Genomic DNA, 20,196 nt, shown 5'->3' with positions numbered 1-20,196 from the left:
TGAAAATATTATATTATTCGTGATGTTCAAAAACACGTACAATTCATTTTGTAGGAAAGATATTATGAGAGACTATTGACGTGGATTAATTTTTCCAAGATTTATAATTTTAAGTGTCATAATTTTGTACAGGGTAGAAAATTATTTGACTACTGCTTCGAAGATTGTATAAATATGTATATGACATCAAAATAGTATTTTACGTTAGTTTTTTGACGAAATAGTTTTGTGCGTGGGTGCGTGTATATACATGTATTATTTATACTGTAGATTCGGTAAACATTAATCAACACATGCAGCGTGGGTAGCGTCTTGTACGAAAGATTCCAACTAAATTTTATAACCACTCGATTAATATGACGTTCTGGTATCATTGACATCGGATGTGTTTTTCTTTCTTAACTTAATACTTCCTTATTTAAATGGCACAGTAAATTACTACAAAGTACTTATGGCTAATCATTACGAGGTGCCCAATTGGTATGTTTGCAAACTTTCTGTTGGTATTTCTGAATGAGTATTTAAATATTTCTGTGACACACAATAATAATATCTATCAAGCCAAATGTTTACCTGATATTAATAGCTAATATAGGTTATGTTTTTCAGGGCAGGGAAGCCACCAGTCGGATTACATTTAGATGTATTAAAAAATGACAAATTAATTCAGGTATTACAACTGTGTATTACGTACCATAATTAGAGGTTTGCACCTCTAGAAGAAAGATCTTAAAAACACTTATACTTTGTTACAGAAATTAATGGTAGACGAAAAGAAATGCTATTTGTTTGGCCGTAATCAACAGTTGAACGACTTTTGTATAGATCATGCATCTTGTTCTCGTGTTCATGCTGCCCTTGTTTACCATAAACACCTAAATCGAGCATTTCTCGTCGATTTGGGTAGTAGTAAGTATTTAGAAAATAATCCAATAACTATGTACTTTACTATGAAAACTGAAAATGAGCAACAAATGTCTTTTAAATTTTAATCTTTCAGCACATGGAACTTTTATAGGTAATATGAGATTAGAAGCTCATAAACCTACCCAGTTACCAATCGACAGTACATTTCATTTTGGAGCTTCTACTCGATATTATATCATTAGAGAAAGACCTCAAACAGGTACAAGACCTATTATCGAGGAACTAGAAAAACTGTCAGAAGATATAGATGCTGGTGGTTTATTAGGTTTACCTGAAACAGAGACAGAACTCGATGTATGTGCTAAATAATAATTATCTTTGAATTACATTAGAATCTATAGAAATAATTCTATTATTTATTACAGAATTTAACGGAATTTAATACTGCGCATAACAGGCGCATATCTATGCTGGGTATAACGGACGATGAAATTCACAAACCAACGAGAAAACGAAAGAAAAAAGGAATTACATTTAACGATGACGAAGAAGTAATAAATCCGGAAGACGTCGATCCGTCGGTCGGCAGATTTCGTAATCTTGTACAAACTACCGTAGTTCCCAGCAAAGTATGTGATTTAATGTATCATACAATACATTTGTATACTCAGCGTGATTTCTAACTAATCAAAAATATTTAACGTGTCTGTTATTTATGTGTATTTTAGAGAATGCGTATGGAAGGAGGTTTGCTATCTTTATCCGAAGATCACAATCCTTTGAAGCACCTTCAACCTACATCAACTACACCTCAACTTTATCAAGATTTACCACCAGAACAGTTTACCCCGTCATCATTATCTCTTAACCCATTCTCTAGTGCATTATCTTCGTTAACGTCACGTCTTGGTATCGCGTTACCAAATCCGGCACCCGAAGTAGAGATGACACCCAATCAAATTCAAGCGGAAGCGCCACACGTACCAGAAATACAAGGACCTACGGAAACACGAACAATGGAACCAAAAAAGAAAAAATATGCCAAAGAAGCTTGGCCTGGGAAAAAGCCCATACCAACGCTTCTAGTGTAATAGTATTAGGAAACTTATTTTTACTACATAGTTCTATTATACAGGTTCTAGAAATTAAGTTATATAAGAATTTGTGTATAAATTCGTCGTATAAAGTTTCAGGAAAAACATTTAGTTAACATCATATGCTTATGTTCATATTTCGAAACTTTAAACTGAATATATTTTAAGCATAATTGTACAACTGCGTTTTAGAAGACCTACATTATTGAATTAATTCATTTGTTACTTTGTCGCAAAGATCAAAATTATAACTAAAATTTGCTGTAAGATACACAGGTATAAATAAACAGAGTTTTATCTTACTTTATACGAATACAAACACTGTTATACGGTAGCAACATGTAGGTACTTCTTGTTAGCAACAGGACAGTAATACTGGTCTCATGCAATTGTCGTACGTGTTGCGAACAATTGTTATTCATGTACACAGTGCATCGATTATAAAAATAATATTACTAAAGAGACATGTGAAAACAGTATTTCGTAAATGTATATTCTTTTTTTCATTTACAAAATATCAACAATTTCATCAAAGAGAATTAATTTTATTACAAAAATAAACAAATTACAAAACATAAGCGAGGTATAAAAAGAAAAGGTCCTTTATACGGTACAATTGATCATGTCGATTTAGTTTTCTCTTTTACGGGTAGCTGGAAGTGCCGATACATTTGAGGGAACGGTATGGGCTTATTTTTAATATTCTAGCGAAGCATCGGGTGTAGTCGACGATTCAAGAGCAACTTCTTCGTAATCCCTCTCGAGGGCGGCGAGATCGTCGCGTGCTTCCGCAAACTCACCTTCCTCCATCCCTTCGCCAACGTACCAATGAACAAACGCCCGTTTATGATACATTAGATCAAACTTGTAATTCAGTTTTGCCCATGCTTCTTCGATGGCCGTGGTGTTCGACAGCATCGAGACCGCTCTTTGTACCTAAACGATCTCCTACTAGTTAGTTTCCTCGTGTACACGATTACTCTGAATAATTTAAAAAGAATAAAATTGTCTCTTCTATTGGGCCAATTAACGATGGACCTTTGAATTTGTATCTCGAAAGAAATTCGAAACTCCAAAGTTTTGAATCGCTTCGAACATTATTTGATACCAGAAGGCCATGACAAGTCTTTGTTGGTTCTACAGTTATGATTGGTCTCAATTTGTCTTAGTTGATCTTAATCGGTTGAATTAGTCTTGGTCGTTCTTGACTGCCTTGATGAGCTTTAGAACTCTTAACGAATCTTGAACATTGTACGTAAATAAATTTATGTATATCGATGAACAGTTCTACATATATGCGCGTCTATCGCCCGCAAAAGGTCAAGGCAACAAGGTCAAGATTTTAAGAAGGCTCAGACTTTCGGTATCCGATATAGAATAATATTCGAAGCAATCCGGGTGTGACGTTATAGATTACAAGAAATTCGATAACACTTAAGGTCACCGCTGATTAAATACGTAAATTACCTTGCAATACAATGTAGAATTCAAAAGTCACTTGTCGTTTTATAAAACGATGATGTGACAATTTTATCCTTTGATTATTATCAGGAAGGACAGGAGACAATTACGCAATAATTGATACCTTTGCGAGATCCCCACCGGGAACAACGGTAGGCGGCTGATAATTGATACCGACTTTGAAACCCGTTGGACACCAGTCGACGAAACGTATGCAACTCTTGCCCTTCATCGCGGCAATCGCCGCGTTCACATCTTTGGGTACAACGTCGCCACGATACAACAGGCAACAGGCCATGTATTTCCCTTCCCGCGGATCGCACTTTACCATTTGATTAGATGCTTCGAAACATTCGGACGTTATCTCTGCGACGGACATACCCTCGTGGAAAGCCTTATCGGCCGATACCACTGGGGCGTAGGTCGCTAACGGGAAATGGATTCTAGGGTATGGTACCAGGTTCGTTTGAAATTCGGTCAAGTCCACGTTTAAAGCGCCGTCGAATCTCAATGAGGCGGTAATCGAGGACACCACTTGACTGATAAGGCGATTAAGATTCGCGTATGAGGGACGCTCGATGCCGAGTTTTCGCCGACAGATATCATAAATCGCTTCGTTGTCGACCATGAACGCGCAATCCGAGTGTCCGATTGTGGTATGAGTTGTCAGTATTGCGTTATATGGTTCCACGACTGCAGTGGATACCTACAATATTTTTTTATTTATGAAAATTTTAAATCATGACACTTCTATTATTGTAGAGAGAAGAAATAAAGATCAGATCTGTATTAAGGAGAAATGATGGCAGCAAGCTGGAAACATGCAGGAAATATTGTGCGATATCGTGCATTCGGGTCTGGCCTGAAATGTACAAGGAATACAGGAAATTGGCTTTACGAAGGCTAAAACATTTGACTCGATACTACCGGTGGTTTTACCAGAACTAATCTGTCTTTCTTCTACGATACGCAAAGGATAGAGTTTATTAAAGTCATATTTACGAATCGATTTTGGGATTACCTTGAAACCACTCACAGGTTCTCAAAAGAACTTTGTAATGTGATTTCAAGGGAAAGTAAACACGGAAACGTGAGACTCTTATCGTTTAACAAATATTGAATGCGGTGCTTATCTCAAAACATAATGCAAAAAAATAGTTTACCGTAGATAACAAACCATTTATCATAATTCTATTAGTCTAACATATGTTTTTAACTGCGTCTGAGTAAACTGTATTAAGATAGGGCAATTGCATAATTTAAATGTCTCGTATATGATATGATAATTTTCCTTTGTTCGAAAGAACTTCGTTGCAAACCAACATTTTTATAATTTGATCATCTCGAAGATCGTCAGTCCCCACTTATGGTCAACAACAGAATATTTCTCGCCGAGTAATGTCTATACCTATCAAATATTTGATAAATTTACTTATCGATGTTCGCCAAAATTAATAGTAATACAAGTATCCAATTACCGCTTATCGATAGATTTCGAATGATTGTATTTTATGATATGTGTTATCTCGGAACAGATAAACACGATCATTTATAGAATGGACGATTTGTGACGTTGATCGCTAAAATCGACGAGTCACAAATCCAGCGTAGACAATTATAAATTGGCGAAATTCTTATTTAGACAACGGTGTCAAGTAAATGATCGTACTTGTGGTGCGGGATAGACGGCAAATTCTAATTTGCTTTTCTTTCCGTAATCGTCGGATAATTTTTGCATAAGCAAGGAAGTGAATCCCGAGCCGGTGCCTCCTCCGAACGAATGGAAGACAAAAAATCCTTGAAGGCCTGTACACTGATCGGTCAGTCTTCGTACTCTGTCCATCACAGAGTCGATTACTTCTCTACCGATGGAATAGTGTCCGCGGGCATAATTGTTTGCGGCGTCCTCTTTTCCGGTAATTAGTTGCTCGGGATGATAGAGCTGTTTGTACAGTCCTATTCGCACTTCGTCTATGGGTAAATTTTTGTTTAATATACGCCTCGAGAAACATAGGAATACTTCGTTTTTTAATAGGGATCACGGTTTTGAACGGATATTAAAATACACGGGTACACGGAACACGTGTACCGTGTATTAAGGGATTACGAACACGGATATTTCTAATACACGGATACCCGAGTATTGAAATACGCTGACACCCGGATATCTGAATACACGGGTACCCGGATATCAAAATACACGGATATCCAGGTACGTACACGTGCATCGAAATATACGGATACGCATACATCGAATTATTCGGGTACAGTATCCATTTATTCTTATGTACAAGCTTTTATGCAACAAAAGCTTTTATTCTAAAATAATGATCCTTATTAATTTTGAAAAAATTGATAAGCAATAAAACAAATAAATAAAAAGAATATAAACATAAGAAGAATAAATACAGATGTATAACAGAATAAATTTTTTAGTGTAATTTGTAAAACTTTATTTATTAGTTAAAATAACTGTTCAAGTCAATGTGCGTACCCGTGTATTTCGATGTACGTGTACGTACCTGGATATTTGTGTATTTCGATACCCGGGTACCCGTGTATTAAAACACGGATCCATTAATTACCAGTGTACTCGTGTATTTCGATACACGTGAAGTAGGGATCTCTACTGTTTCATCAAATCTCTATCAATTTTTGTTGCTAGAATGAAATATTAACCAACGACGGTAGGTTCGAGGTCCACCATAACAGCTCGTGGTACCATTTTGCCTGAACTAGTTTCATTGAAAAATGTATTGAAGCAATCGTTCGTTCCTGACACCTTGTCGGAAGGCATCGTTCCATCTGGTTGAATTCCATGCTCGAGACAATACAGTTCCCAGCACGCGTTGCCCATTTGAACGCCGGCTTGACCCACGTGCATTGAAATACATTCACGCTGAAATGAAATCCATCTTTCAAACGACTAAAGTTCCTTTTAAGGGCGGAAACATTGTTTCGATGTTATTCAAGACATGTTATCAGTTTCAAGCGCGAAGGCGTTGTACGATCGTAATCATTGAATTTCGTATATTAAAGGTCTTACCATTTTGATAATTTTTTAACGATACGTTCGTTGAGATGAAGATTATTTCGAATTTTCTTAGATCGCCGAACCAAAAAGAAATTAAGGGTACCTATTAATTACGAAAAATTTTGGATGTCGGCCTTCCGCTAGCCAGGAAAAAAGTACTGTGATAATTTATTACTGTTGCCTGGACAACCTATGTGAATCGCGTGATGAAGTTAAACGAAGAAAAAAAAAAATGAAAACACTTACCGCCTATTTTTTCATATAGGACAGCGTTCACGAATTAAACGAGGGGCTGAGAGGCATATTTCGCACGATCATCGTTGTCTCTTAGGGAATCCATCATGCGAAAGGGGCGTACGAAAGAAAATGTTTCTATTCGGTTGTTCGGAAAGTTCATGCCTATTTTTAAGAAAAATTCAGAGGCATATTTGAATTTTGATGTATATTTATTGAATTATATATGTACCATTTTGTTCCATAACCTTTCCACCTTTCCACCACATATGTACACATTTTATTTGTTTTCAGCCATTCCGATATATTCAGACCTGTATCGCCTACTAAAAATCGGCATGGACTTTCCAGACAGCCTAATATTATTCGAATAAAATTTTGTCCATTTCTACCCCATATTCCTTGATTCCGTCGTTACTTTGATAAACTTTTATATTTTTATCTGTCAGCTGTTCGTTGAAATTGCATGATTTTTTACATTTAATTTGCTTAGTAACTTATCACTTTATATCGTAAATTTTATCAATAGATTGCAATCTTTGAGGGACAAATAATCGTTTTCAAGCAGAGGTGTACTAAAAATAGTCTAGACATCGGCATAAGTGTTTTTCAACCGTGTCTTGCATTCGTAATTACCTAACAAATAAAAGAAAATGATGAATGATTTATTTTTTCATTTTCATTGTTCGCGATACGCTTGATTCTGACCAATTCTGACGTAAGTATACATGTAACTGTACTACGTCCAAAAATAGATGGTCGATGTGGCGTCAGTGGTACGGCTAGAAATCAGATCGACGTTTTTCGTAATATTATATATTATCTTTTACAAACATCGTGTTATGTATTACAAATTGCAATACCAGGGGGCTTATATAATTGTATCGAATCGATCATGCGCGTGCTGACACATGTGCCCCTACACATTAAATCATTTTCAGATAGATTTCTTGTTATCTGTTCACGTATGTATGTAACGAAAATTCTGCCAACGGATCGCGAAAGTCTGAGTACGGTAGTAACCAGTAATAACTCGTAAGTCTTCGATGATGACTCGAAGAATTCCGACGTATTAACACGAACTCGGCGCTTTCAACAGACTGACAAATTATTTCGAATTTTGTTTGAGCGGGATGGTTTAATCTAGTACGAATAACATTAGTTTACATAACAGAATCAGTCATGGATGCTAGTAAAAAGTATGATAATCCTAATCCGAAATTAACAGCGAATCCGTTTAGTAAATTGATATTTTGGTGAGTGTTCGATATTAATCGTAGGAATCTTTTCCACGTGTAACATTATTATTTATTTTAACATTTAAGGTGGTTAAAACCCCTGTTTTGGCTTGGAAAAAATGATGGTCTTGAAGTTAAGGATGTATACAATGTTATGCCAAAGGATGTTAGCGAACCTCTTGGAGATAAACTTGAAAGGTAAATATCAGAAAAATATACACGAATTTAACATTAGTCATGTTTTTCAAACAAAAGTTATGTTATCAATTATGTTTTTATTATCTTTGTATTTAGGAATTGGTTTAAAGAAGTTAAAGCAGCTAACAGATCGTGTAGGAAGCCAAAATTTTTTAGGGCTTTAAGAAAAACATTTTCCTGGTCATTTTCTTATTATGGAGGATGGCAATTCTTCATATCGGTTATTTTAAAGTAAATATTTGTTGTTACCATACTACTACATAAATATTATTTAATCTTAAATTATGGATAATGTTATTACATTGTTATAGAGTTTTTCAACCATACATCCTAGGCCTTCTTATTTGGCATTTTGATCCTAGAGCAGTATCCACTGTTACAGAAGCATACATTTATGCTTCATGTGTTGTACTTATAGCTTTAGTTAGTGCTTTAATTACTCATCATTCAAATTTAGGATTAATGGAAATTGGAATGAGAATGAGGATAGCATGTTCCTCTGTGATGTATAGAAAGGTGACGTATTATCTTTTATAAATCGATATATTTAGCAATTGTTTTAATTCAAAATGCTTTACTTTTATAGATTTTACGTTTATCTAAATGTTGTACAGAGGTTGCAACTCCTGGGCAGATCATAAACTTAATGTCAAACGATGTAGCAAGATTCGAACAGTTGTTTATATCGTTACATTATATTTGGATCTTACCGATTCAAGGTGCTCTTATAGCTTATATGATGTGGAGAAGTGTAGGAATTTCTTGTTTAGCTGGTATTATTCTTATAAGTATTCAAACTATACCACTGCAAGGTACACATTATTGTTTATTAATATCGTACTTTTTGATTAAACAAAAGTAATATTAATAATCTTATCTTCTTTTTTAGGATATATAGGAAAATTAACATCAAAGTTACGATTAAAAATTGCAGTTAGAACAGATGAAAGAGTACGTTTAATGTCAGAAATTATTAGTGGAATTCAAGTTATTAAAATGTACACTTGGGAAAAACCATTTGAAAAGCTTGTTAGCCTTGCTAGAAGGTTCTTACCTCGATATTGTATTTATAAACAACAAAAGCTGTTAATAACTCCCTTTATATCTATAATAATATTTCAGCTACGAAGTGGATGTACTTACAATTTCATCATACTTAAGGGGATTTACTTTAGCCACATTTGTGTTCACTGAGCGAACGACGTTATTTTGTACAATTATGGCATATGTACTTTTGGGAAATAATATATCTGCTGATAAAGCATTTTCAATGGCACAATACTTTAATATTCTTCAAGTTACTATGGCGATACTATATCCTATGGCTGTATCAGCTATTGCAGAAGCTAGTGTGTCTATTAAGAGGCTCGAGGTAAGCCATTTACATTATATTATATTATTTCATTTACTAATTTATTCATGAAAATTAACGTTTTGTTTTTAGCATTTTCTATTGTTGAAAGAAAACAATAATTTCGATGACATTAAACAAGTGAAAGGAAATGGTAGTATTAGTATGAAAGGTATTACAGCGTCTTGGACGGAAAATGCTATCGCAAATACGTTACATGATATTAATATTCACATTGAACCTAAGAAACTTTATGCTGTTGTCGGTACAGTTGGCGCAGGAAAGGTAATATTGAAAAGAATTATGTTTAACTTGGATTTGTAAAATCAAATTTTTGCATCTTGCATATATATTTTCAGAGTTCCTTTCTTCAATTAATTTTGAGAGAACTAGTGCAATCGGAAGGAGATATACATGTAAACGGTAGTGTATCGTATGCCAGCCAAGAACCATGGTTATTTTCGGGCACAGTACGTAATAATATACTTTTTGGACAGCCTTATGATTCAAAGAAGTATAATGAAGTTGTTAAAGTGTGTGCTCTTACAAAAGATTTTCAACAATTTAATTACGGAGATAAAACGTTAGTCGGAGATAGGGGTGCGTCACTCAGTGGTGGTCAACGAGCAAGAATTAATTTAGCTAGGTAAATTGAAACTCAGAGAAAACAACTTTGTTCTTATCGCTATGCGTAGCTGGAAATTTACATAGATGATTATTACAACAGGGCTATATATAGAAATGCAGATATTTATTTGCTAGATGATCCATTATCAGCAGTGGATACTCATGTTGGAAAACATTTATTTAACGAATGCATAAAAAATCATCTTAGTAATAAAACAAGAATTCTTGTAACACATCAAATACAACATTTGAAGTATTGTGACCACATTATCGTATTAAATAATGTAAGTCTGATGATTAGAAATATTTAGTTGTCCTTGCATCGGTATTATTATTATTTTTATTCTAGGGCAAAATTGAGTACAATGGTTCGTTCGCAGACCTTCAAAATCAACACATAGATTTCTTAAAGCTGCTTTCCTTAGAAGATCATAAAGAAGATTCGGAAAATATAGAAACCATTGAAAATAATATACTCGATATATCCATTAATTCCAGTAATAGTAAGAGTGATGAAGAATCTGAGCCACAAGAAACGGAGGAACTAATGGGCAAAGGAGGCATCTCAAAATCACTTTACTGGAAATATTTTCGAGCTGGAGGCTCAATTCTAATGATCCTCAGTTTTATATGCGCTTTAATTTTGGGACAACTAGGAAGTAGCGGTAGCGATTATTGGGTTGCTTATTGGTTAGTGTTTGTGTTTTATACCTATTGCTTATTTTCTACATTACAATCTTATTTACTTTTTTTTTTCTTCAGGACAAAACAAGAAGAGATACGCGTAAAACATATTACTAACCACACGATAAACATATTTAAACAAAATTATACAATGCCTCCTGTGTTTACAGATAATGTAGATGAGCTAATTAATGATACGTTTACATCAAGCATAGATCACTTTAACGATACAATTCCTGAATTATTAACAGCCTCTGGAAATCAGAGTTCAGATAATATTGTTAGTAATTTTATATTTTTTTTGTTCGCATTTGATAAACAACAATTATTTTTATTCTTTACTCCACATAGACGTGGAGTATTAACGTAGGACTCCATGACAACTACTACCTCGATACCAGCACTGCCTTATGGATTTACGGATGTTTTATCCTTGGAAGTATACTAATGACTACAATTAGAAATCTCATATTTTATAAGATATGTATGAATGCTAGTAGAAATCTACACAATCAAATGTTCTCATCTTTAATAAAAGCGCCGATGCTATTTTTTGATACGCATCCCTCTGGCAAGTATCACATCAACATTGCATACTAACGATTCGCATACTATTTAAACGGTCTCGGTAAAATTTGATAACATTGGGTTGCAGGTCGTATCCTGAATCGTTTTTCAAAAGATGTTGGAGCAGTGGATGAGATTTTACCAAAGACAATGATAGAATCCATCCAAATATTTGCAGTAATGGTAGGAATTTTAATACAAGTTCTTATTGTTAATTGGTGGACGACATTTCCAATGATTGTTATGGGTTACTTGTATTGGCATATACGAACCATTTATCTTAAAACTGCACAAGATATGAAACGTTTTGAAGGAGCCAGTAAGCATTTTTGTAATTTCTTAACACTCCGTGATTTTGTCCTTTAATGTAACATTATTAACAATCGTTTAAATTTTCAGCAAAAAGTCCTGTTTTCTCGCACATTAGCTCTTCATTATTAGGTTTGGTCACAATTCGTTCGGCTTCTGCGCAAAATATGCTTCGTAAAGAATTCGATATTCATCAAGATCTCCACACTAGCACCTATTATTTGACTATAGCAACAAGTACTGCTTTCGGAGTAGCATTGGACATTGTGTCTGTTGGATTTGTTACTTTTATCACGTATAGCTTTATTATACTGGATGATGGTAATTCATTATTTGATAATTTTATCAGTACTAGTCATCGGCATGGTATTTCAGAAACGTATATTTGTGTTTTCAGGAAATACATTTGCGGGAAATGTGGGTTTAGCCATCTCGCAAGTATTAATTTTATGCGGAATGCTTCAACATGGAATGCGACAAACTGCAGAAACGATAGCACAAATGACCAGTGTTGAACGAATCCTACAGTTTACACAAGTCGATAGAGAGGGTCCATTTGAAAGTGAACCTAATAAGAAACCATCGGCACAATGGCCTTCCAAAGGAGAAGTTCGTTTCGAACATCTGTATTTACGCTACGATGATTCGGCGCCTCCTGTCCTCAATGATTTAAGTTTCCAAATAAAAGCCGGCGAAAAAGTAATTCATTTACTAATTAAATACATAGACAGAGTATGTACTAAAAATTAATTATAAAATTTTACTTTTCCAGATAGGGATAGTAGGTCGTACTGGCGCTGGTAAAACTTCTCTAATATCAGCTTTGTTCCGTTTGACTAAACTCGAAGGTAGCATTTACATAGATAACTTAGATACAAAGGAAATAGGTCTTCATGACTTGAGGAAAAAAATTTCTATTATTCCGCAAGAGCCCATATTGTTCTCCGCAACGCTTCGAGATAATCTCGATCCGTTCCACAACTTCGACGATGCCACTCTTTGGGAAGCTCTCGAAGACGTTGAACTGAAATCGGGCACTTCTTCTTTAGATTTTACTGTTCAACAAGGAGGAACTAATTTCAGTGTGGGTCAAAGACAATTGCTTTGTCTAGCACGAGCGATTATAAGAAACAATAAAATTCTTGTCCTTGATGAGGCTACGGCTAACGTAGATCCTACTACGGATACTTTGATACAAAAAACTATTAGACAAAATTTTAAGAACTGCACTGTATTAACTATAGCGCACAGATTAAACACAATAATGGACAGTGACAAAGTGTTAGTTATGGATCATGGACAAGTGGTTGAGTTTGATCACCCATATATTCTACTCCAGAGGGAAGGTCATTTTACTAGCATGGTAAAAGAAACTGGAAAACTAATGTTCGAGCAACTTAAGGAAATTGCAGAAGAGGTACACCATACATTTTTCTATTAATAATTACTATTTTTTAAAGCAGTGTCTTCTAGTTTTAATAATTTATTATTTAATTTTTTAGGCCTACAATAGTACTAAATATACAGAATCAAAATTAGAACCAAACACTGTTGATGACAGTACAATTTTGAAGGACAGTTGAGAGAACATTAATATGTATACAGTAGAAATGTACTTAATTCATGCCATAAGGATACTTAACACTGAGTACATGATACAATTTTATACTTTTTTTCATTTATATACCTGTTTAAATAATTTAAAAATTAATCTACTATTACAATGTTTCACAGTCAGTGTAAGTACTTATTTCTACCATACCTCAGGCAAATACTCTTATATGACAATTATAATGAAAATAAAAAATAAAAGTACAAAAATAATGAAAATAATTGATAACTTTTAAGCAACAGTGAAAGTATTGACAAATGAGTAATAATAAGGTATATTATTACTATATTTTATATATCCACATTTTGATCATCCTTAAACATTTTGCATTATAAAACATATTTTATATATTTTGGTTTTACAAACATTTCTAAACACGCATTTTTATCAGTAATATTGTACAGTATTATAACAGATTTTCATGTACTATATACATTTACAACAATCTAGACTATGATTGTCCTGAAAATTGTTAATAAACTATGTATACAGGTATCTGGAACTTTTTTCTTTAACACACTGGTACAAGTCTGTGTGATTAATTAGATTATAAAAATTCATTCAAACGAATTATCTTGTCTTATACAGTACTATTCGTAAAAATTAATACATTGTCTGCTAACGAATCTTTTATTAAATTAATTGAACAGCACCGCTTTTAACTAAATGCGCCACAGCGCTATATTGTATAATGTGCTGCGAGCCTGATTCAAAATCAATTTCTTCATCCAGCGACCCAGGCAATATAATTCCATTGACTCTCTCGTTAGCTCTTAAAAATACATATGCCTGCATGTTGGGCTTTACAATCATTTTATTTACTTCGAATGCATGAAAACTGCCAGGCATGTGTTGCAAAGCAACCGTTCTAAAGAGTGTCTCTATACTGGCAAGGAACTCTTTAGCAAATTGAAGTTCTGGAGTTGTTAAATAACATTCTTCTGGAGATCTGTTGGCCTCCTGCGAAAGTATATGAATAGTATATTTCTCGATTTTTTCCAATCGAGCCCTGAGGTAACTGGATATCACGAACTTGATCCTGTCCAACTCCATTCTATGAATCATTAACCTCAAATCCCCTTTCTCTAACCTCTTTATGTTTTCCTCCATGTGTGTAATTTGTTGCAGCATGCAGTCGACCAGATCGGACTGATGGGGCAGAATCTCGGGTGCGAATTTTTCATTTAACCAAGCTTCTTCTATCGCTAATAAAGCACTTTGAGCGGTTAATTCCCTTTCTTCGCGGTCTTCACTCTCATCCAGTATGTGCGCTTCCGAATCATCTTCCATATCCCACAATTTCGTTTAGAGCACTTTATTTGGCGAAGTATTATCCTATTTGAAGAAACGCTAAGTACACTTCAACGTACTAAACCACTCAGTTGTTTGCAGATAGTGGTTGTGTTGTCACTTTAAATTTTACGGCATGTCACCGGCTGTCACGTGACCCGAAGTTCATGTTTCTCGCTATCTATGTCAACTGTGGCTATTTAAATTTGACTGCCAGGACATTTAAATCTGAATAATAACAAAGCATCTTCAAACATGAGTTCGAATAAAGTTTCTTTACCTACTCCAATCATCCCCATTACGTTGTATGAATTGGACCACACATTTTTTATCAGCCTGATGTCTTAAATGTCCACATTGATTACATTGCTTCTTATGAATTCAAAGCGTAAAAAGCACATTAATATTAAATTATAGATTAAATTGGGTTTTCGTATAAAATTAAATGCTATTTTAATGGTATTAGGAAAGCACGACGTAAACCTATGGAGGAATATAATTTTATTTTATTTAGTAATTAGATCGAGCTAAATAACATGTAACCGTATCTGTAGAGTTATTAGATGTCTCTTTTAAAAGAATTTCTCAGGTATTGTTTCTATCATGTTCCCGACTGGAGCACATTATGCGATAAAGGGTTAATTATTTTAAGAAAATCATACGCTAGTGTGTTGACAAAAACGTATACACATTATTATAATAAGCTCCTTATAGCATGAAACCATATTACAGTTTAAACTTGAACCAAATCTATAGAGACACCAAAACCACGAACATATCACACTCTTGTTTCGATGCGTCTTTTTCTTGAGTTGTCGAATATAGGAAGGAAGAAATTCGAATACGGTACGTTTAAGTTTCTCAGAACGTATTCGAACGGCTAAGCCGAAGAACGATAAGGTCGTTCTGTCTAGCCGAGTATGAAAGAGTATAGTAAGATGTAGGGAGAATCAAAGGATAGGGTAATCCCTTGTGTTCTATTCCTATTTGAGCCTCGTAAGGTTTCTGTGTGCGGCATTGAAGATACACCAAGGTATTCTTAAATCCTCGTTAACTTAATAAAGACCGTCTTAAGACTGTTTGTCGACTTAGATCGCGTCGACATATAGAAAACTAGACGCAAGGGTACATATGGCAGGGTCGAGCCAAGACGTCGGTGCATATTTAAACGGAAGCCGAACGAAGTTGACCGAGCCGCATCCAACAGTGGACCCAACAAGAGCAAACCTTCCTAAACATCCTCCTGTTAAATTTCAACGACCTATCATCGTGGCATCGGCCAATCGAAAATCAACAATCTGAGACGTGTACTTGGACTAGTTCGTTTTAACACGATTTTCTCCAAATAGCCTGAAGGTGAGCCAGAGGATGAGTGATCGGTGATTTATTCGTTTCAAGTGTTTCATTAAAAAATAGTGTGTTAGTGGTACGTCGGGAAATCTTTAACTTGTTTTGGGAGTGCAAAGTTAACATCTTTTGACAACAAAAAAGAAAAAGAAAAAAAATAATAAAAGTTGCTTGAAAAAGCAAGGCAATGATAGTCACTTCACTGTTCACAGATTTAAGAATGACTCTCATTTCGGGACCTAGCTATGAAGCCTACTCATGGGGAGCCCAAGGTTCCAAGCTCGCCAATCAAACGGTAGTGGACAAGGTTCCTCCTGACATGCTACACCTGATCGATGCCCATTGGTACCAGTACCCACCGCTAAATCCTTTATGGCATTCGTTGCTTGGCCTTGTGATAGGTGTACTTGGTTTCATTTCCGTTTCCGGGAATGGTATGGTCATCTACATATTCCTATCGACAAAGAGTCTTCGTACACCGAGCAATTTATTTGTCATTAATCTCGCCATTAGTGACTTCGGCATGATGTTCTGCATGTCTCCGCCTATGGTGCGTGCAACCACTAGCATTATTTTTTTCAGTAATCGGACGTATGATACATCGTACTGAATATAATTTGAATCAATAGGTAATCAATTGCTATCACGAGACATGGGTACTCGGACCAGTCTTCTGCGAAGTCTACGCGATGTTGGGCTCCTTGTTCGGATGTAGCTCCATATGGACGATGACAATGATTTCATTCGACAGATACAACGTAATCGTGAAAGGTTTATCTGGGAAGCCACTGACCATTACCGGAGCTATTCTTCGTATATTCGGTGTATGGGCCTTCTCTTTGATTTGGACTGTTGCGCCTATGTTGGGCTGGAATCGGTAATTTCCAATTATCCAGTGAATCAATCGTGAATTTACTTATCCCTGCTAATGGTAAACATATTGTTTGTTAGATATGTACCCGAGGGTAACATGACTGCGTGCGGCACCGACTATTTCAGTCAGGACTTTTCGTCTATCTCTTACCTCATCATGTATAGCATATGGGTATACTTCGCTCCGCTGTTCCTCATCTGTTACAGCTATTGGTTTATCATCAAGGCGGTTGCCGCTCACGAGAAAAATATGCGCGAACAAGCGAAAAAGATGAACGTTGCCTCTCTGCGATCATCCGAAAATCAAAGTACCAGTGCCGAGTGCAAACTGGCAAAGGTATATATATATATATATATGTGTATATTCGAATAGCGTAAATTTCGTTCATATATAACAAGACATTTTAATGATTCCAGGTTGCTCTTATGACGATCTCCTTATGGTTCATGGCATGGACTCCGTATCTAGTCATCAACGTCTCCGGCATGTTTAACCTCATGAACATCACTCCTCTCTTCAGTATCTGGGGCGCTGTATTTGCCAAAGCCAACGCTGTCTACAATCCAATTGTTTATGGAATTAGGTACCCGATAGCAATCAAAACCGCCTGACTGAAAATTTTGCATTTATTAATATTTTCTTTTTATGCTTCAGCCATCCAAAATACCGAGCAGCACTCTTCCAGAAGTTCCCATCGTTGGCATGCGCGTCCGAACCAGCACACACGGACGCAACCTCCACTGTTTCTGGTACCACCACCGTTGCGGACAGCGAAAAGTCCAACGCGTAAAACAGCAACGCACTTTCGATCGATCGATCAAAGAACAATGAACAGTATAAATAAAAATACGCTCGGCTAGGATAAGGAAAGGACAATACGACGTTTAATTACAGACACGATTTGTAAATATTAATATCGGTTATCGTGTTGAGAGATACGTTCAATTCAAAATTCTACCCGAGGGAAAAAACCATCACCTGAAAAGCATATTCATTTCGATCAGAGTATGTCTCCAATATACGGAATTGCTCTAACGCGCGGTATTAAATGTATAATCTTTTAATCGCCTATGATCGATGAACGTATGATTCTCATTTACACCACAATGGGAATTATTTTAACATCAAATCATAGGAAAAGATTTGAATTTTCTACATTTTATTGCCCAGCAATATACATGGTCACTTTGGTATAGCAGGCATCAGCTCTATGTTTACTAACTAGGTAAACATGTATCATATTATTGTAAGATATGATGAGAGTGTCGTGTCTGTATCTTAATTTTATAAATACGAATAAACACTGCAAGCAACAAGATAATTGTATTCGTTTAACACTTAACAACAATTTGAATTCCTGATATTCTAAGAGCCACCACCCTCAGGCTTTTCTCCTCCAGCGGCCTCCTCGGTATCGAAGCACGCTAAAAATGGTAGCTTCTCCTTCAACGCGGCTTTATATTTTTGATGACTTTGCAAAGTACATTTATATTAATATTATTATCAATAATTTTACCATGGTATACTGTACGCGTGTAATGCTTACCTAACCGCATAAACGAGTGGATTATATATTGCATTCGCTTTTGCGAAAAGTGATCCCCATATAGTGAACAGTGGACTCAGTAGGGAACGATTGAATATTCCGATGTAATTGATTACAAGATACGGTGTCCAAGCCATAAACCACAGCGAAATCGTCGTTAATGCAACCTAAAATAAATTTAATTTAAAACCAAAGTTGAATTCCATGTTAAATTAATTAATTACGGAACATGCCTTTGCTAGTTTTGCTTCAGCACTGGGGCCTCCTTGATTTTCTCCAGATCTTAAAGATGCAACATTCATTTTTTTTGCTTGTTCTCTCATCCCCCTCTCGTGTGCTGCAACGGTCTGTTCAAGAAAAACAAATGATACATGAACACATTCAAATATAAGCAAATAACGTAACTTTGACGTATTTACCGAAACAATGAAGTAATAACTGTAAATAATAGTGAACAGAGGTGTATAATAAACGAAAACAGAGTAGATTAATATGTATGATTTGGAGGTCCAATCTGCTGAAAGATAATCTGTGCCACATGCTGTCATATTACCCTCTGGAACATATCTATTTGACATGTTATTATATGTTAACAATTAAGAGTGTCTGTTATCAGATGCACGCGGAAAAGTAACTTCCTCGATACAATTATTACCTGTTCCATCCTACCATAGGTAGAATTGTCCATAATAAGCCAAATGACCATATAATTACGACTTCAAGTATTGCTCTTTTTAAAGTAAATGGCGTCGCAGACATTCCCTAAGAATAATTCATTCTGTAGAACATTAGTTTTATTTGCGATTGTTGTGTGTGAGTATGTACGCGCACGCGCGCACGTGTGTGTGCGTAAGTGTACCTTCACTATAACGTTATATCTATCTAAAGCAATAGCTGTCATTGTCCATATAGATGCACATCCACAAAGCGAACCGACCATTGCATAAATGTCGCACATTAAAGTTCCTAAATAAAAGTTATTATTTAAAAAAAAAAAAAATGACATATATTACATTTATAAATCGCTTCTTCTTACCAAGAACCCATGTTTCATAGAAACAACAAATTACCATGGGTGGACACTGAAAGCCCATCATTATAAAATCTGAAAAAGCAAGGTTTACTACAAGTAGATTACTCGGCGTTCTCAGCGATGGTGTCAATAAAAATACATAAACCACTACACCATTTCCACACCATCCTATAATTCCTAGTATGATCATAACAAGACCTAAAATTTTATGCCATAGTGGATGTAATGGAGGAAATTGGTACCTATATTTTAAAGAGAAGTTAAAATATCATAAACTCAAATAAAATAAAGTACATTGATATCTTATTGGATGATTACCAATATGAATCGATTAAGTGTAACATTTCTTCTGGTACTGTACTAACTACTGTTTTATTATTGAAAAGCATTGACTGCCTTGCAAACTGTGGACCTGTGGTAGTTGTGGAGGTAGAGTTTAGTAAAGGAATAGCTCCAATAAATGAGGAGGCAGACACATTGCAGGTATTAGCAGAGGTGATTATCTCCATTCCTTGAAAATATATAACATGAATGTTTAAAAATGAAACCAGTAAAAAAGTTATTTTACTATTTAGTTTGAATTACATACTTCTAAACTGATAAAAATGTCTACAAAGAAAGGTATATTTTACATCTCATTAATATCACTCTAAGAAGCACATTCCTTATTCACACTCAACTGTTCATATTCAACAACTGCACCTACAAATGCTCCATTCTTCTTTTATATGCATTCTATATGGTGAGATCCAATAAAGTCATCCAATAAAATATTCAAATGAATCCATTTATAGTACTATTAAATGCATTTGTATCACTTTTATAAGTGT

At 35.2% G+C, this 20,196-nt stretch overlaps 6 protein-coding genes across 8 annotated transcripts; 3 read left to right on the top strand and 3 right to left on the bottom strand.

Annotated features, from left to right (window-relative positions):
* The first annotated feature begins 13 nt into the window (after positions 1-13).
* On the top strand, positions 14-2,263 carry LOC128874855 (nuclear inhibitor of protein phosphatase 1). The gene is made up of 6 exons (XM_054119971.1): positions 14-480; positions 610-670; positions 756-909; positions 1,001-1,221; positions 1,293-1,496; positions 1,596-2,263. The coding sequence occupies exons 1-6, from the start codon at positions 452-454 to the stop codon at positions 1,956-1,958; spliced, it is 1,032 nt and encodes a 343-aa protein (XP_053975946.1). The 5' UTR covers positions 14-451; the 3' UTR covers positions 1,959-2,263.
* A 222-nt stretch (positions 2,264-2,485) lies between these two features.
* Positions 2,486-7,299, bottom strand: LOC128874848 (tubulin alpha chain-like). Of its 2 annotated transcripts, none has more exons than XM_054119961.1 (5): positions 6,703-7,299; positions 6,102-6,321; positions 5,092-5,393; positions 3,547-4,128; positions 2,486-2,897 (listed from the first exon to the last, which is right to left on the bottom strand). In XM_054119961.1, exons 2-5 carry the CDS (start codon positions 6,304-6,306, stop codon positions 2,658-2,660), a joined length of 1,329 nt encoding a protein of 442 aa, XP_053975936.1. In that variant the 5' UTR covers positions 6,307-6,321; positions 6,703-7,299; the 3' UTR covers positions 2,486-2,657. The 2 variants fall into 2 exon arrangements, with proteins under 2 accessions (XP_053975936.1, XP_053975935.1); XM_054119960.1 differs by lacking the exon at positions 6,703-7,299 and adding an exon at positions 6,469-6,486.
* A 409-nt stretch (positions 7,300-7,708) lies between these two features.
* On the top strand, positions 7,709-13,307 carry LOC128874839 (ATP-binding cassette sub-family C member 4-like). Its single transcript, XM_054119940.1, has 18 exons — positions 7,709-7,946; positions 8,016-8,126; positions 8,223-8,357; positions 8,438-8,642; positions 8,713-8,938; positions 9,016-9,172; positions 9,249-9,498; positions 9,571-9,762; positions 9,837-10,123; positions 10,205-10,388; positions 10,454-10,794; positions 10,867-11,068; positions 11,140-11,359; positions 11,444-11,674; positions 11,755-11,985; positions 12,062-12,363; positions 12,437-13,081; positions 13,167-13,307. Exons 1-18 carry the CDS (start codon positions 7,873-7,875, stop codon positions 13,245-13,247), a joined length of 4,074 nt encoding a protein of 1,357 aa, XP_053975915.1. The 5' UTR covers positions 7,709-7,872; the 3' UTR covers positions 13,248-13,307.
* A 602-nt stretch (positions 13,308-13,909) lies between these two features.
* On the bottom strand, positions 13,910-15,567 carry LOC128874856 (DNA replication complex GINS protein SLD5). The gene has a single exon (XM_054119972.1). It carries the CDS (start codon positions 14,564-14,566, stop codon positions 13,910-13,912), a length of 657 nt encoding a protein of 218 aa, XP_053975947.1. The 5' UTR covers positions 14,567-15,567.
* A 193-nt stretch (positions 15,568-15,760) lies between these two features.
* On the top strand, positions 15,761-18,108 carry LOC128874853 (rhodopsin, long-wavelength-like). The gene is made up of 6 exons (XM_054119969.1): positions 15,761-15,922; positions 16,126-16,463; positions 16,543-16,790; positions 16,865-17,123; positions 17,204-17,370; positions 17,442-18,108. Exons 2-6 carry the CDS (start codon positions 16,134-16,136, stop codon positions 17,575-17,577), a joined length of 1,140 nt encoding a protein of 379 aa, XP_053975944.1. The 5' UTR covers positions 15,761-15,922; positions 16,126-16,133; the 3' UTR covers positions 17,578-18,108.
* LOC128874850 (rhodopsin-like) lies at positions 17,635-20,118 on the bottom strand. 2 transcript variants are annotated; one of them, XM_054119967.1, is made up of 10 exons: positions 19,956-20,118; positions 19,685-19,877; positions 19,520-19,608; positions 19,370-19,438; positions 19,193-19,299; positions 18,989-19,095; positions 18,753-18,900; positions 18,567-18,680; positions 18,334-18,500; positions 17,635-18,258 (listed from the first exon to the last, which is right to left on the bottom strand). In XM_054119967.1, the coding sequence occupies exons 2-10, from the start codon at positions 19,873-19,875 to the stop codon at positions 18,153-18,155; spliced, it is 1,098 nt and encodes a 365-aa protein (XP_053975942.1). In that variant the 5' UTR covers positions 19,876-19,877; positions 19,956-20,118; the 3' UTR covers positions 17,635-18,152. The 2 variants fall into 2 exon arrangements, with proteins under 2 accessions (XP_053975942.1, XP_053975941.1); XM_054119966.1 differs by having other exon boundaries at positions 19,370-19,608.
* Between the last annotated feature and the right edge of the window lie 78 nt (positions 20,119-20,196).

Source organism: Hylaeus volcanicus, chromosome 4 (genome assembly GCF_026283585.1).
Source record: "Hylaeus volcanicus isolate JK05 chromosome 4, UHH_iyHylVolc1.0_haploid, whole genome shotgun sequence".
Taxonomy (NCBI): Eukaryota; Metazoa; Arthropoda; class Insecta; order Hymenoptera; family Colletidae; genus Hylaeus; species Hylaeus volcanicus.
Note: the sequence above shows the minus strand (reverse complement) of the source record. Positions and strands in the feature narration are given on the sequence as shown.

Excerpts from the sequence above, each read along its gene's own strand:
- LOC128874853 (XM_054119969.1), top strand. The coding sequence starts at position 16,134 with ATGACTCTCATTTCGGGACCTAGCTATGAAGCCTACTCATGGGGAGCC. Across the intron at positions 16,791-16,864 it reads CCTATGTTGGGCTGGAATCG|ATATGTACCCGAGGGTAACA; the intron begins GTAATTTCCAAT and ends ATTGTTTGTTAG. Across the intron at positions 17,371-17,441 it reads CCAATTGTTTATGGAATTAG|CCATCCAAAATACCGAGCAG; the intron begins GTACCCGATAGC and ends TTTATGCTTCAG.
- LOC128874850 (XM_054119966.1), bottom strand. The coding sequence starts at position 19,875 with ATGGAGATAATCACCTCTGCTAATACCTGCAATGTGTCTGCCTCCTCA. Across the intron at positions 19,096-19,192 it reads GATATAACGTTATAGTGAAG|GGAATGTCTGCGACGCCATT; the intron begins GTACACTTACGC and ends AATTATTCTTAG. Across the intron at positions 18,681-18,752 it reads GTTATTACTTCATTGTTTCG|ACCGTTGCAGCACACGAGAG; the intron begins GTAAATACGTCA and ends TTTCTTGAACAG.
- LOC128874839 (XM_054119940.1), top strand. The coding sequence starts at position 7,873 with ATGGATGCTAGTAAAAAGTATGATAATCCTAATCCGAAATTAACAGCG. Across the intron at positions 9,173-9,248 it reads CTTGTTAGCCTTGCTAGAAG|CTACGAAGTGGATGTACTTA; the intron begins GTTCTTACCTCG and ends ATAATATTTCAG. Across the intron at positions 10,795-10,866 it reads GATTATTGGGTTGCTTATTG|GACAAAACAAGAAGAGATAC; the intron begins GTTAGTGTTTGT and ends TTTTTTCTTCAG.
- LOC128874855 (XM_054119971.1), top strand. The coding sequence starts at position 452 with ATGGCTAATCATTACGAGGTGCCCAATTG. Across the intron at positions 1,222-1,292 it reads AAACAGAGACAGAACTCGAT|AATTTAACGGAATTTAATAC; the intron begins GTATGTGCTAAA and ends TATTTATTACAG. Across the intron at positions 1,497-1,595 it reads CTACCGTAGTTCCCAGCAAA|AGAATGCGTATGGAAGGAGG; the intron begins GTATGTGATTTA and ends TGTGTATTTTAG.
- LOC128874848 (XM_054119960.1), bottom strand. Across the intron at positions 4,129-5,091 it reads CCGTCTATCCCGCACCACAA|GTATCCACTGCAGTCGTGGA; the intron begins GTACGATCATTT and ends AAAATATTGTAG. Across the intron at positions 2,898-3,546 it reads CCGGTGGGGATCTCGCAAAG|GTACAAAGAGCGGTCTCGAT; the intron begins GTATCAATTATT and ends GAGATCGTTTAG.
- LOC128874856 (XM_054119972.1), bottom strand. The coding sequence starts at position 14,566 with ATGGAAGATGATTCGGAAGCGCACATACTGGATGAGAGTGAAGACCGC.